The 15080-nt window shown below is 53.5% G+C and overlaps 1 protein-coding gene across 3 annotated transcripts; it reads left to right on the top strand.

Moving 5' to 3' along the window:
• The first annotated feature begins 3809 nt into the window (after positions 1–3809).
• HNRNPM (heterogeneous nuclear ribonucleoprotein M) lies at positions 3810–15043 on the top strand. 3 transcript variants are annotated; one of them, XM_063403406.1, is made up of 13 exons: positions 3810–3903; positions 4877–5062; positions 5667–5820; positions 6678–6727; positions 7533–7593; positions 9542–9643; positions 10220–10264; positions 10655–10729; positions 11109–11207; positions 12195–12970; positions 13283–13334; positions 14565–14753; positions 14789–15043. In XM_063403406.1, exons 1-12 carry the CDS (start codon positions 3826–3828, stop codon positions 14726–14728), a joined length of 1842 nt encoding a protein of 613 aa, XP_063259476.1. In that variant the 5' UTR covers positions 3810–3825; the 3' UTR covers positions 14729–14753; positions 14789–15043. The 3 variants fall into 3 exon arrangements, with proteins under 3 accessions (XP_063259476.1, XP_063259475.1, XP_063259477.1); XM_063403405.1 differs by having other exon boundaries at positions 14565–15043; XM_063403407.1 differs by lacking the exon at positions 9542–9643 and having other exon boundaries at positions 14565–15043.
• The last annotated feature ends 37 nt before the right edge of the window (positions 15044–15080 follow it).

The raw sequence follows: 15080 nt of genomic DNA, 5'->3' as shown, positions 1-15080 counted from the left end.
CATTCCTCACAAGATGAGGGGACATCCGGCCAGTTTGGGGTTTTCCTTCCCTCTTAGTGTTTACTTTTGGCCCTGGAGGCCAAGGAATGACTGCTACAAAGCATTTCCCCTGTCCCTCTTCCCTCTCAGAGCTCTTTGGGTTGTCACAAACTGTTAAAATCAAATTGCCCAACCCGAAGTTGAGGTTTCTTTGTGTTCTGGAGAGTTCCCAGATGTGTCCTCAGGGCCTCAGGTCACCCTGTGGATCCTGGAACTGGAATTCTGCTGGAGCAGCCCAGCCTGAGCACTGCCATCTTCTGCACTGATAAACCTTGGGAAGTGATACCGAGTTTTAAAGGGAAGGGAAAATAATTGTGATAAATAACACTGAAGCTTTCTTCAGTTTGGATTTCTGGTTATGGCAGTAAATTCTGCTCAGTTCTGCCCCAGTCTCTTGGTTTGGGAGAAGCTGCATTTCCAAACGTTAAATGTGAGGTTTAAATAAATCCATAAATCAGTCTGCTCTACGTTAAGTCTTAAAGACACCATGGGGAACATGGTAATGTTACCATATTAACATGTTAATCTTAATTAAAGCTGCAGTGACTCGGAGCTGGTGTTTTTTAGAAGTCTCCTCCTTTGGGAGGCTCCTGAAGTTCCTGTGTTTGGATGAAGTTTCCCCACGTGTGGCTGTGGGATGTTCCCTGACAGAAGGGAATCCCTGGGCATTTATCCTGGTCTGGCACATGGATATCTGCTCCTGGTACTTCTCCATGGCATCCTGTGCTTTGGGATCTAGAAAAAAAACCCCAAATTCCAAATAAAATGTGACCCAGCCTAGCTTCCTAAAAAATATTTCCTTTGCCTGCAGACAACGTTCTCATGCCAGAGGGGTTGGGTTGGCTCCTCTCACACATTTTAAGGTGAAATTAATTCATTTTCAGTGGTTCTGGGCTCTGCCTTGGCTCAGAGCTGATGCACTGAGTGTGCCATTCCCCTTCCTGCTGTTCTGAACCTGGGCTCTTCAGGGAGTTCAGGTGTCCTTTAGAGGAAAGCAGCTCCTCCAGGCTGGATATTTGGATTTTCATTGTAAGGTTCCAGCAGAAAGCTCTGAGCAGAGCTGGCCCAGGCTCCCAATCCCAGAGATTCCTGGAGATGTTGTGGCTCAGTCAGGGGCTGTTCCAAGAGCAGATGTTGAGTTGTGCTGGAGCTCCTCGAGCTCAGGAAGCTCCTCTGGGTGCTTTGTGTGGGTCTGCAGGAGGAGCTGTGGGAGAGGAGAGCCCTGGCCGGGGGCTGCGCTGGCCCGGGGGGGCTGCGGCCCCCAGAGGGGTTGGTGGAGCTCTGGGAGGAGCTGCTGGATCCATTTGCACCCTGCCCCTCTGGGAGGAGCTGCTGGATCTCTATTTACATCCTGCCCCTCTGGGAGGAGCTGCTGGATCCCCATTTGCATCCTGCCCCTCTGGGAGGAGCTGCTGGATCCCCATTTGCATCCTGCCCCTCTGGGAGGAGCTGCTGGATCCATCCTGCCCCTCTGGGAGGAGCTGCTGGATCCATCCTGCCCCTCTGGGAGGAGCTGCTGGATCCATCCTGCCCCTCTGGGAGGAACTGGTTAATCCGTTTGCACCCTGCCCCTCTGGGAGGAGCTGCAGGATCCATTTTCACCCTGCCCCAGTGAGGTTGGACCGTGGCTGCTGCTGTTGAGCTGGGAGGCGTCAGAACCTCGAGGGAATGAACCCCCAGGACAGGAACAATCCCCCCTGAGCTCGGAGGGGCTGGAGACCAGCAGGGATGGAGCTGCTGGAGCTGAGGATGATGAGGGACTCTCCATGCAGTCCCTTTCAGAGGGACCTGCCAGCCTCTTCCAGCCTCAAACACCCTCCCAAAAGCAGGAGTGCATCAGAGCTGTTTGTCCTGTTCTCTGGCTGGAATGCTCTCACTGCTAAATTATTGTTTAAAATGAGAAATGGAGATTTAAAATCAGTAGTTTCATTAAGCATTCCTTTTTTTTTCCAGCTTCCAGAGAGGCCTTGCAGGCTGTCAGTTTTTACAGTGATCCCCAGTGGGCTGGGCCTGGGGAGGTCAGGCTGAACTCCTCCCTCTGTCCTGGCAGAGGCTTGTGGAGCCCCAGTTCCTTGCTCCAGTTAAACTATTCATGCTCTACTGGCTCATGCTTTCCTACAAATAAAACATGGAATTACCTGGAGTCCTCCTGGTTTAAATTTAAACCCCAGGACTTCTAAAACCAGAAAGGAAAAAAAACTAAAAAGGTGTTTCTTCCATTCTTCTGTATGCCAGTCCCTTCAAGGGCAGCAGCCATTTGGGGAGTTGCATTCTGGAGGGCCCTGCCAGGGTTGTTTGTCCTAGAGAGGCAATCCCAGTCCTGTGAGGAAAGGGGCAGCTGGAGTTTCCATGGACTTTTCCCTTTTGTTATTGACAGCTTTGTCCTGAGAGCAAATATGGCAGATTCCAGTGCTAAAATGGAATTTATTGTGGCTTAACAAGAACCTGTCGGAATAAACAGCAGGCAGCGCTGTCTTGATCTGTTGGTTGAGTGTGACTCCTTTTTGTCTTAAAGTCCTGAGAAAAACAAGTCACTTGGAGTTCTGGATTGTGGATCCAGACTGAATCCTGTGGGAAGTGAAGGAGACTCGTTCCTGCAGCCTTTCCCGTGGGTTTGGATTGCCTCAGGTAATGAGAGGGCACCAAAGCTCCAGGGAACTGCAGAAATCTCTGCCTTGTGAGGTTGAGGAAAACCAAGAACATATTGAATGCTTGAAGCCTTTACTGCATACCTGTAATTGTCCAGTTTTGTGGTCTAGAGAACGTGGAGTGTTTCTGGGCTTTCTTATAAGGCAGAGGCTCCATACACGGTTGTTGATTGTTCTAAATTCCCATTGTTTTCTTGGCTTTTCTCCCTTGGTATCTGTGTCGTCTGGAATCTGATTTGTAGTTGGTGAGGTAACATACGTGGAGCTCTTAATGGACGCTGAAGGAAAGTCAAGGGTAAGTGTTTGAGAGTTTCTTTGTGGATTTTCTACCTGAAATGTTTCTGTGTGCTGGACAGAGGCCAGGGAGGCTCAGAGTGTGGATGTGCAGTGGCCGTAGGTGCGGAGTGCTGCGGGATGGGAGGAGGTGGGTGGGCTCTGCAGTCAGGAGCTGTTCCCTGCGTGCCGGTGGCGTTGGCCGGAGCCCAGCGGGCAGGACAGGGCTCTGGAATGTTCCTGTGCTTTGGAGAAGTCACTCGAGCGGTCGGCGGAGTTTGGAAGGGCCAGGGTGCAACAGCAGGTGCTGCAAGCTCCACTTCTGGGCCAGCAGAGCCAGGGAAATTCCTGGATGTAAACGCTCAGTGCCTTCACGGGCCTGCAGTCCAGGGAAGTCGACAGGAGCACTCCTGAGTGTCCTGGAGGATCTGGATTTAGGGTGAGAGTGTGGAGGGTTTTGCTGTAGGGAAGAGCAGGTCACAGGAAGCGTGTGGTATTTCGTGGAGAGTCGGGATTTAGTGTTTGTCACGACCTCAGAGACCCCCAGGTTAATCCTGTTAAGGCCTAAGAAATTATGGAATTCCAGTATTGGAGGCTTGCCTGTGTAAGGTTACACTTTATTTTCGCTGGTAGGGCTTAACTGATGTGATTTGGCTTTAATAATAAAATATTTGTGTGTGATTTGGGCTTTCACTGACTTTATTTCTTCTCTCTTCCCTCCTCCCTGTGACTGCCCTGGGAAATCACCTCGCCAGGGATGCGCGTAAGTTCTATAAAATTATAGAATTTATACCTGAATTCCAAGGAGACTCCTTCAAACAAAGCCCTGAGCTGTGCTGTGTCCCACAGGGTGGTGGAGTTCAAGATGGAAGAGAGCATGAAGAAAGCTGCTGAGGTCCTGAACAAGCACAGCCTTGGTGGGAGACCCCTGAAAGTGAAAGAGGTGAGGAGGGGATGGGGGAGTTCTTGTTCAAGGTTTAGGGCTGACTCAGAGGGTAATGGACAGAAAGCAGGACTTAAATAGGATTTTAAAACCCCAGTCAACCTTTTTCTAATCATTTTAACCACTGCTGAACTTGTGATTATCAAGACTGGACTTGATGTAAGGACAAAGCAGGAGTTCAGCTTTAATTCTTTGTTAGTGATTGGACACAGAAACCTCCATGAGTGTTCATTCTTGACAAACTTCCCTTTGAATTCTGAATGAATGGATTCCAGCACCAATTCCATGGAATCAGCCTTTCCTGGAATACCTCAGAGATGTATTTCCATTTTAATGGCTTTGCTATTGACAGCCAGTCCTGGGAGTGGTTCCAGACCCTCTCCAGGGGCACTGGGGCTGGATCAGGGCTTGGATCAGGTGTAACAGAGCTTTGCTGTTGCTGTTAATGATGGGTGAACACTTTGGGAAATGCCTGGGGAGGAATAACTTTAATAATAAAGGGTACCAATAATAAAGGTGTCATTTAAATGATAAAGTGTGCTGGATGTTGGCTAAAATAAAACAAATTGACAGTGAAAGGGAGGCAGTTGGCAGGGAGTGCTTGGGGAGCAGATATCCCGGGCTAAAATAAAACAAACTGACTGACAATGAAAGGGGAGCAGATATCCCGGGCTAAAATAAAACAAACTGACTGACAATGAAAGGGAAGCAGATATCCCGGGCTAAAATAAACTGACAATGAAAGGGGAGCAGATATCCCGGGCTAAAATAAAACACATTGGCAATGAAAGGGGAGCAGATATCCCGGGCTAAAATAAAACACATTGACAATGAAAGGGAGGCAGATATCCCGGGCTAAAATAAAACAAATTGGCAATGAAAGGGAAGCAGATATCCCGGGCTAAGGGAAGCCCCTCTCTGCCCTGGCACTGCCCGTGCTGTGCAGGGGCTCTGAGCCTGTGTGTGCCCCCAGGACCCCGACGGGGAGCACGCCAGGAGGGCCATGCAGAAGGTGATGGCAGCAGGAGGGATGGGCATCGGGCCCGGCCCCGGCATGATCAACATCCCCCCGAGCATCCTCAACAACCCCAACATCCCCAACGAGATCATCCACGCGCTGCAGGCCGGCCGCCTCGGCAGCACCGTCTTCGTGGCCAACGTGAGTGCCAGGCAGCCCTGGGACACACCTCGGGCAGGAAAAGCCTCAGGAGTTCCAGAAGTTTCCGTGTGTGTCCTGTTGGTTCTCACCTGGGTTGTACCACAGTGTGTTAATTGGGGTTTTTGATCAAATCTCTGTGCTGGGATTAAATTTCATCTCGGCTCTGTGACAGCTTTAATGGCAGTAGCAGGGAAGGACAGGAAGGACAGTACCAGGGAGCCCACCAGAGCTGTTTCCTTGATAATAAATCCTCCTTCTAACCCCTCTGAGGGTCTAAGGTAGCTCAATCCTTCTCAGGCTCAGGAGGAAGATATCAAAAAACAGGAAAGGGATCCACAGGAGGCTCTAACCCTTAGCTGCAGTAAGAAGTTTATTCCAGGTGGTGTCCAGAGGGAAAGAGGGCAGGGGAACAGCTCTTGTTTTTGTCAGCTCTTGTTGAGGCAAGTTGGCACACAGGCAATGGGGTCAGAAAGGGAAGGAAGGCTCAAACTGCATGGCACAAGCTCTAGGGCTCCCTGAGGGGGCAGAAACCATTCCCACAGGGGAACGCGACATTTCCTGATGCAATTCTCTCTTGCCTTCCCAACCCTGCCCTGTCGTGCAGCTGGACTACAAGGTGGGCTGGAAGAAGCTGAAGGAGGTGTTCAGCATGGCGGGGGTGGTGGTGAGGGCCGACATCCTGGAGGACAAGGACGGCAAGAGCCGCGGCATCGGCACCGTCACCTTCGAGCAGGCCATCGAGGCCGTGCAGGCCATCTGTATCCTTGGCACCCTGGGCACGGGCAGGGGGGACACCCCGCCAGGGCAGGGGGGACACACTGGCAGGGCAGAGGGGACACCGGACACGGCCAGGGCAGGGGGGACACGGCCAGGGCAGAGGGGACACCGGACACGGCCAGGGCAGGGGGGATACCGCCAGGGCAGGGGACACACCGCCAGGGCAGGGGGGACACGGCCAGGGCAGGGGACACACCGCCAGGGCAGAGGGGACACTGCCAGGGCGGGGAAGGTCAAGCTGTGGTGGATGGAAAATGGAAGGAAAAGCAAAACTGGGATGAAATTCCGTCTTGAAGGAACCCTGGAAACCAAGCAACAATAAAATTCCGGGTGTTGCTCTCACAGCTCCCAGTTATGGTATGGAATGGAGGGAAATATTCCCCCTTTCCTTTCCCAAAGTTTCTGTTTGGGTGTTAATTTCCTTCCACACTGCACCCACTAAACCCTGGGAGCCAGACTTGGGCAGGGAGTTCACTGACAGGGCACACTTCAAAATGTGGCTGTTGCTGTGGAACTTTCCCCTGTTTTCTCCCATTTTCAATGGATAGAGTGACTGGGGAAACATTTAAACACTTGGGCTGCCTTAGAGATACCTTTTGTATCTCTTTGTGAACTTCCTCTTACCCAGAAATGCGTTTTTTTGTAATTTTTTTAATTTCAAAAAGCCTTTTATGGAATGTTCATTAGATTTGGATTTCAAGGCTTTTTAGCTTTGGAGAAGGCAGAAGGATTTGGGATAACCTGTGAGTGATAACAGAGGAGTTGGGATTTTCTGAGGGGTTTTATGCTCCCTGTCAGGGCCCTCAGTGCCTGAACCAGGATCCTTAACGAGCCCCAGCGATGTTCAATGGGCAGCTGCTCTTTGACAGACCCATGCACGTCAAAATGGTGAGGACATTCCCCATTTCCCCTTTCCCCATTCCCCTTTCCCCTTTCCCCATTCCCCTTTCCCCTTTCCCCTTTCCCCTTTCCCCTTTCCCCTTTCCCCTTTCCCCTTTCCCCTTTCCCCTTTCCCCTTTCCCCTTTCCCCTTTCCCCTTTCCCCTTTCCCCTTTCCCCTTTCCCCTTTCCCCTTTCCCCTTTCCCCTTTCCCCTTTCCCCTTTCCCCTTTCCCCTTTCCCCTTTCCCCTTTCCCCTTTCCCCTTTCCCCTTTCCCCTTTCCCCTTTCCCCTTTCCCCTTTCCCCTTTCCCCTTTCCCCTTTCCCCTTTCCCCTTTCCCCTTTCCCCTTTCCCCTTTCCCCTTTCCCCTTTCCCCTTTCCCCTTTCCCCTTTCCCCTTTCCCCTTTCCCCTTTCCCCTTTCCCCTTTCCCCTTTCCCCTTTCCCCTTTCCCCTTTCCCCTTTCCCCTTTCCCCTTTCCCCTTTCCCCTTTCCCCTTTCCCCTTTCCCCTTTCCCCTTTCCCCTTTCCCCATTCCTGCTTCTTCCTGCCCTGGGAATTCACTCCTCATCTGGGGGGATTTGTGGTTTCAAGGGTGGATCAAAATCCAGAGGGGGAATTGTGTGATTTGCCTGTTGCCTACTGAATTGATGCCAGCAGGGAAGGTTAATTCAGATTATTTTGCTAAAAGACAAATTATAACTACAGTCAGGACTGCTTTAACTTGAAATTTCTATATTTTAATTCAATTTTAAGAATCAGGAAATAATTTCCTGCTTTCCTTGCCAGCTTTAACTGAATTGTTGAATTCCTTTCAGGACGAACGAGCCTTTCCCAAAGGAGATTTCTTCCCTCCAGAGCGACCCCAACAACTCCCTCGTAAGTGTCCCCTGCATGATTCAACATCTTCTGCTTTTTATTTGGCTGTTCAGCACCTGGGAACCAGTCCCAGCCCCAGTAAAACTCTGCTCCAAACTGGAAAACTGGGATCCAAATTCCTGAATCATTTCAGCTGCAGGGGGAGTAGTGAAGAAGAGCTGCTCAGTGATTTTTGGCTACTTCTTTCAGCTCATGGCCAGAAGCTTGTCTTAAAACATTCACCTTCTCAAAAGGCTTCCAGAGCTCTCCATTGCAGTTCCAGGATCCCAGTGCCTCCTTTAATAGTGGGATTTGATGGAAACAAATCAGCCAGCGCCTCCTTCTGTGGGATGGTGCTCTGGGAATGTTTTCCCTTAAATTGGGTTGAATTCAGGACCTGGGAGTCCTCCAGGCCTTCAGATTTCCACAGGAGATCTATCAGTGTGTTAAATATGGAAAGAAGAGGGCACCAGGCTCTTCTTGGAGGTGCAGGAGGCAGAAAGCACCAACCAAAACCCAGGAGATGGAAATTCAGAATAATTGGCTGCCCCGAGCTGCTCCTTCCAACTTGGAATTTGAATGCACTAAAAGATCAAGTCCAAAGCAGCAGTGGAAATCCACGGGCTCCACGTGGATGTGAGGAGACACTCCCGGGAGGGGGAGTGGGCTGCCCACAGCTCCCGTGGGCTCTCCAGCCCTGGGAATACCCAAAGCTGGGGATGAGATCCAGCCTGGGCTGAGCCTGGCCCTGCAAAGCCCCTCCCAACCTGGGCCATGCTGGGATGGGACACTGGGAACACCGAGGAGAAGAGCTGGGACTGGGAGGGAAGAGCTGGGACTGGGAGGGAAGAGCTGGGACTGGAAGGGAAGAGCTGGGACTGGATTTGTTCCAGTGCAGCCAAACTGGGGCTGCTGGTAGGATTTGAATTGCCCTGAGCAGCCTGGGCTGTGGGAGGGACCCTGCCCAGGGCAGAGTGGAGCAGCTTTAAGGTCCCTTCCAACCCATACCAGTCTGGGATTCTGGGATGCTCTGAATTCTAACAGATGCTGGTTTCTTCCTGGGAACCAGATCTGTTAAGTGCTGCTTAATTGCCCATTATGAGTGCTCATTAATTAGTCCAGCTTGCAGCGCCTGTCGAGGCCTTCCTCAGCAGCAGCGTCCCTGTAAGAGGACGTTCCTCTCTTCAGGACAAAGTCACTGGGTTCCAATTCCACTAATTTGGTGTAAAAGTCCCTAAATCCCTCTGGAAGCCTGGATTCTGACCTTTCCTGGGGCGGGGAAGGGGGACCTTGTGCTGTTTTAAAACAAGATTCAACACTCGTGTGTTCAGTGCTGAGCTGCAAACGAGGCAATCCTGCAGGCAGAGGATGCCATGAGCTGGTGTTTGTGCCAAGCAGAGAACTTTCTTCCTGCTTCAGGAAAAAAAACAAACAAAAAAAGGGTTTTTTCTTCTTTCTTTGGGCTGGGGAAGCGTTGAGGGAGGCTGAGCTCGTGCTGGGTGTGTTTGCTCAGAGGCTGGCTGTGTGCTCGCATCGGTGGCTTCAGTGATCCGCAGTTCCGCCCTGGCAGAGGTGACAACGCAGCCTCTGGCCCAGGGGGAGAACTGTGCTCAGCTCTAGGGGATCTCTCCCAAATCGCCCACTCCACCCTCCTCAGCAGAGGGCTTGGCCCAAACGAAGCAGTGTTCTAGCCAGTTCTTTTTCAGGAGTCAGCTCCAAGCCAAGTTTTGTCAGCAGTAAGATGGAAATTTAAATATGAAACCAAATAATTGGAGATAGTTTTTAGCCCGTTTCAAGACACATCTACTCTTGATTTATTCCACACTTCCCTGCTTTCAGTACACACCCCACAGGGGGGACACAGCAAGCTTTTTTTGGAGAATGAAAGTCAATTACTTAAGAAATAAAACTTGCTGTTTTGTCAAACTATGGAAAGAAGGCTTTTTTGATATCTGAATATTTTCTTCAGATGGTCTTGGTGGTATTGGCATGGGATTAGGACCTGGAGGTCAACCTATTGATGCAAATCATTTAAACAAAGGCATGGGAATGGGCAACATGAGACCTGGAGGTAAGAAGATTACTCCTATGCTTTTGTTTCATGAGAGCTTTAAGCTGTGTAGAAGGTAGATAGCTTTGTTTGCCTCCCCAAAAAGTTGGTAGCTTCTTAGGAATGTTAAAGCCAAATGAGTTTTTTGTTCAGCTTGATAATGGAAACTTGAATTTAACCAACTGCTCCATTTTTTAAATTTTTTTTTTCACTGTGGTCAAGACACAGCTCTCATTTTCTGACTCTTGAGCATGAGCAGCAGACACTGCAAAGATCCATGAAACTCCAAACCATCTCTCACTTTTAACACTTTCAGTGGGCTTGCAAATCTTGGGTGAGGATCTGTTGAAATAGCACAAGTTTCAAAGAGCCACCTAAAAAGTAGCACACACTCAGCTTTCCATGTCGAAATGCCAGTGGGTTTTTCCCCTTTGCTGCTTGAATTTCTGAGCAGGAATGTTGGAATCTCCTCAGAGTTATCCCATGTAAGCTCTTCAGCCCAAGCCACGGATGTGTTGTATGGTTTGAGTTGTGCAGCCTCTGGCTGGCGTTTCTTGGGTGACACCTGCTATATAAAGCTTTCTCTTTTGTTTTGAGGAATGGGAATGGAAGGCATGGGCTTTGGAATGAATAAGATGGGAGGTAAGCTGTGCTTCCTGCTCTGCTCGTGGCTTGGCCTTTGTGAAAGTCCTGCAGACTGAGGTGTGTGTGCAGGGATTTGTGTGCTGGGAATCACCAGTGTGGAGCAGTTTGGTCCTTTCTGGGTGTCCAAACTGCTGCAGGTGTGTGGGGAGGGTGGAACCCATAAACGTGACCCTCCTTAGCTCAGAGATCTGGAATTCCATCCCTGGGGTTGGAATTGCATCCTCAGTATCCCACACTGCTCCGTGGTTCCCTGATTCTCACAATTCTGCCCAAATCCTGACCCTGTTTTGGGAGCTGTCGGGATTTGTCCTGTCCCTGTTGGATGTTGTGTGGCAGCAGCTGCTGGGTCTGCCCTGCTGAGGAATCCCTGGAAAATCTGTTTTTCAGGAATGGAGGGTCCCTTCGGAGGCATGGAGAACATCGGCCGCTTCCCCGCCGGGATGAACATGGGCAGGATGAGCGGTAGGCACGGGCTTTGTGTGTCCTGCTGCTTCCCTGGGAGGATCCCTCTGTCCAAAAGCCTCTTCTCAGATTTATGGGAACAATTCGGGGTTTTTCCAGCTGATGTTGTGTCCCCAAGTCCCTCGTGGCCTCTGAGCTGCACAAACTCAGTGGTTTATTGATGGTGCCTTGAGGGGTTTGTTCAGAAAGATTCTGGCTCTGTCCAGTCCCCAGAGCCTCCCACGTGTTTGGGGTAAATCCTGCTTTTCCTTGGGCCTTTGGGCTCCTGAAGAAAACCACAAAAACCTTCCTGTGCCGTGAATCTTCCAAAGCATTCCTGTGCTAAAATGTTCTCTCAGGGTCATAAAACATCCTGCAAACTTCACCTTCCTCTTTCCAGAGATGGATCGGGCCATGGGAGGGGGATTTGAGAGGGAATTTGGAAGAAATGAGATGGGAATGTCCCGGAGTTTTGGAGAGACCTTGGAGAGGGGAATAGGTGAGTGCAGTAAATCAAATCCATGTCCTGCCTGCTTTTCATCCCTGACCTGCTCACAAGAATTATGAGGGTGATAAGAGATAAAAAATCCAGAGTTTAGATTTGCTGTAGGAATTTGCTGTCTGGCTTTCAAATGCTGCTGGGAGGTTGTTAATTTTTGTCAGTGAAAACAGTCCTGCTTCTCCTGCTGTCTGTTTCACATTTAACTTCCAAGCATTTAACTTCTGGAAATACTGAACAGTCTCAGTGATAAAAGTGCAGAATTTCTGGAGCAAAGTTGACCCAGACATCTCTGAGCAGGCAGAGCTCCATCGATTTCCAGATTTAATTTGGTTTAATGACCAAATCACAACATTTCAGAATCAAAGGAGCCATTCCCTGTGTCCTGTCCCTCCATCCCTTGTCCCAGTCCCTCTCCAGCTCTCCTGGAACCCCTTCAGGCCCTGCCAGGGGCTCTGAGCTCTCCCTGGAGCCTTCTCCTCTCCAGGGTGCTTGATCTGTTCATGGCTTGGCCTTTGTGAAGGTCCTGCAGACTGAGGTGTGTGTGCAGGGATTTGTGTGCTGGGAATCACCAGTGTGGAGCAGTTTGGTCCTTTCTGGGTGTCCAAACTGCTGCAGGTGTGTGGGGAGGGTGGGTCCAGAGGGGCTCCAGAGGGGCTCCAGCCCTGGGGGAGTTGGAGCCATTTCCTTACCAGAGGAGCTCCTCTCCGGCCATGATCCCGTGGTTTTATCCCTGTCCTGGGATGGGTTCCCTTTCTGGGGAGCTGGGGGTGCTGCAGGTCGCTCAGCAGCTCCAGGGCTCCTCTGGGCTCTCTCCAGCAGCTCCAGCTCCTGATTTTGGGGTCCCCAGCTCTGGGGGGGCTCTGACCTGAGCGTGTGCGTTCACCTCCTCCTGCAGAGGAGCCCTGAGGCAGCTCTGGGTGATGGATCCATCCCTCAGAGCGAGCAGCAGCTCCGGTTCCCGACGCCCTCCGTGTTGTGTTGCAGGTGGTGGCAACGCCAGCATCCCCGGCATGGAGAGGATGGCGCCGGGCATGGAGCGCATGGGCGCGGGCATCGAGCGGCTCCCGGCGGGCATGGGCCACGGCATGGAGCGGGTGGGCTCGGAGATAGACAGGATGGGGCTGGTGCTGGACCGCATGGGCTCCAACGTGGAGAGGATGGGCGCGGGCATGGAGCGCATGGCGCCGCCGCTGGGCATCGACCACCTGGCGCCGGGCCTGGAGCGCATGGGGCCGGGCATGGAGCGCATGGGCGCCGGCCTGGAGCGCATGGGCTCGGGGCTGGGCTTCGGCATGGAGCGCGTGGGCGCCGCCATGGAGCGCGTGGGCGGCGCCATGGACAGGATGGGCGTGGAGCGCGTGGGCGTGGAGAGGATGGGCATGGGCCTGGAGCGCATGGTGCCCGCGGGCATGGGCGCGGGCATGGGGCAGGTGATGGAGAGGATGCCCCCCGCGGGGCTGGAGCGCATCGGGGGCCCGCCCATGGACAGGCTGGGCATCGAGAGGATGGGAGCCGCCCCCATGGACAGGATGGGCCTGGAGCGCATCGGGGCCGCCAACATGGAGAGGATGGGGCCGCCCATGGGGCAGGGCATGGGGGCGGGCATGGAGCGCATGGGGCTGCCCATGGGCAGCAACTTCGAGCGGCCCATGGACATGGAGCGGGGCAACTTTGCAGGGAATTTTGCAGGGTCCCTGGGTGGAGCCGGCGGCCCTGCGCCCGGGGTGGCCCGGAAAGCCTGTCAGATATTTGTGAGAAATGTGAGTAACCCCTTTGTCCTTCTCCTTTTGTGCTCCCCCCTTTTCCCATTCCTGCCCTTCCCATCCATGGCATTCGTTGTCACTGGTGTGCTGATCTCATCCCTGCTCGGTTTCCAATCTCAATGTCTAATGCTGGCTGCTGCCAAAGTCTGGGGGGAGTTGGAGTCGTTTCCTCACCAGAGGAGCTCCTGTCCGACCATGATCCCCTGGTTTTATCCCTGTCCTGGGATGGGTTCCCTTTCTGGGGAGCTGGGAGTGCCTGCAGGTGGCTCAGCAGAGCCTCAGTAATGGTTTATTCCTCTCTTCCCACAGCTGCCTTTTGATTTTACATGGAAAATGCTGAAAGATAAATTCAATGAATGTGGTGAGTTGTTTTCCTCACTCTGAGGAATGAACATGAATAATGGCCAGATAATAACACAGAGGGCAGGGTCAGATGGGATAATGGGGATGGATTCCTGGCTGGGAGCGTGGGGAGGCCCTGGAAGGGATTTCCCAGAGCAGCTGTGGCTGCTCCTGGATCCCTGGCAGTGCCCAAGGCCAGGCTGGGCAGGGCTGGGAGCACCCTGGGGCAGTGGAGGGGTCCCTGGTGGCACTGGGTGGGATTTAAGGTCCATTCCAGCCTCGACGCTGCCATTTCTGACAGGGCCCCTGCTCTGCTGCCCGAGCTGGGATAAACCCAGCCCTGTCAGACAGGGCAGCTCCTGGCAGAGCTCTGAGCAAAGCCAGGGTGGGGAGCAGCCCTGGAGAGAGCGGGGCTGGGCTGGGGAGAGAGCAGGGCTGGGCTGGGGAGAGCAGGGCTGGACTGGGGAGAGAGCAGGGCTGGACTGGGGAGAGAGCAGGGCTGGACTGGGGAGAGAGCAGGGCTGGACTGGGGAGAGAGCAGGGCTGGACTGGGGAGAGAGCAGGGCTGGACTGGGGAGAGAGCAGGGCTGGACTGGGGAGAGAGCAGGGCTGGACTGGGGAGAGAGCAGGGCTGGACTGGGGAGAGAGCAGGGCTGGACTGGGGAGAGAGCAGGGCTGGACTGGGGAGAGAGCAGGGCTGGACTGGGGAGAGAGCAGGGCTGGACTGGGGAGAGAGCAGGGCTGGACTGGGGAGAGAGCAGGGCTGGACTGGGGAGAGAGCAGGGCTGGACTGGAGAGAGAGCAGGGATGGACTGGGGAGAGCAGGGATGGGCTGGGGAGCTCTGAGAGCCAAGCCAGAGTGGGCAGCAGCCCGGGGCTGAGAGCGGGGCTGGACTGGGGAGCTGTGAGAGCAAAGCCAGGGTGGGGAGCAGTCCTGGGGAGAGCGGGGAAGGGCTGGGGAGAGCAGGGATGGGGTGGGGAGAGAGCAGGGATGGACTGGGGAGAGCAGAGCTGGGCTAGAGAGCAGGCAGGCCTGGCAGAGCTGTGAGAGCCAAGCCCAGGTGGGGAGCAGGGATGAGCTGGGGAGAGAGCGGGGCTGGGCTGGGGAGCTCTGAGAGCCAAGCCAAGGTGGGCAGCAGCCCTGGGGAGAGAGCAGGGATGGACTGGGGAAAGCGGGGCTGGGCTGGGGAGCTCTGAGAGCCAAGCCCGGGCGGGAGCAGCCCCGGGGCTGACGGCGCCGTGCCCGCAGGCCACGTGCTGTACGCCGACATCAAGATGGAGAACGGCAAGTCCAAGGGCTGCGGCGTGGTGCGGTTCGAGTCGCCCGAGGTGGCGGAGCGCGCGTGCCGCATGATGAACGGGCTGCAGCTGCGCGGCCGCGAGATCGACGTGCGGATCGACCGCAACGCCTAAGCACCGGCACCGGGACCGGCACCGGGACCGGCACCGGGCACCGACCGGGACCGGCACCGGCACCGGGCACCGGCACCACCGGCACCGCCCGGCACCGCGCCGCTGACTGGATGGATGGATGGAAAGCTGCCCCGCCCCACCCGGTTGCTTTCTTCTGGAGTAAATTTTAAGTCCTTTTTTTAACTGAGGGAGCCCCCATTTTACTGGTTTTTTGCATTTGGAACTGCCATGTGCACAATCTTCTTTTGTAGTTGTGGCATCTCGTTGAGCTGACAGATGTAAAGTCTGACTTTGATAATAAATGCGAGTTCAAGATTTCGGTGGCAGCATCCTTTACTCGGCTTAAACTCCC

Source organism: Prinia subflava, chromosome 8 (genome assembly GCF_021018805.1).
Source record: "Prinia subflava isolate CZ2003 ecotype Zambia chromosome 8, Cam_Psub_1.2, whole genome shotgun sequence".
Classification (NCBI taxonomy): domain Eukaryota; kingdom Metazoa; phylum Chordata; class Aves; order Passeriformes; family Cisticolidae; genus Prinia; species Prinia subflava.
The sequence above is the reverse complement of the archived record's forward strand: the minus strand, read 5'-3'. Positions and strand labels throughout refer to the sequence as shown.

Bases quoted from the DNA above. Each gene is read 5' to 3' on its own strand.
- HNRNPM (XM_063403406.1), top strand. From the start codon at position 3,826: ATGGAAGAGAGCATGAAGAAAGCTGCTGAGGTCCTGAACAAGCACAGC. The intron at 3,904-4,876 runs GTGAGGAGGGGA...GTGTGCCCCCAG, and splicing joins GACCCCTGAAAGTGAAAGAG to GACCCCGACGGGGAGCACGC. The intron at 12,971-13,282 runs GTGAGTAACCCC...CTCTTCCCACAG, and splicing joins GTCAGATATTTGTGAGAAAT to CTGCCTTTTGATTTTACATG.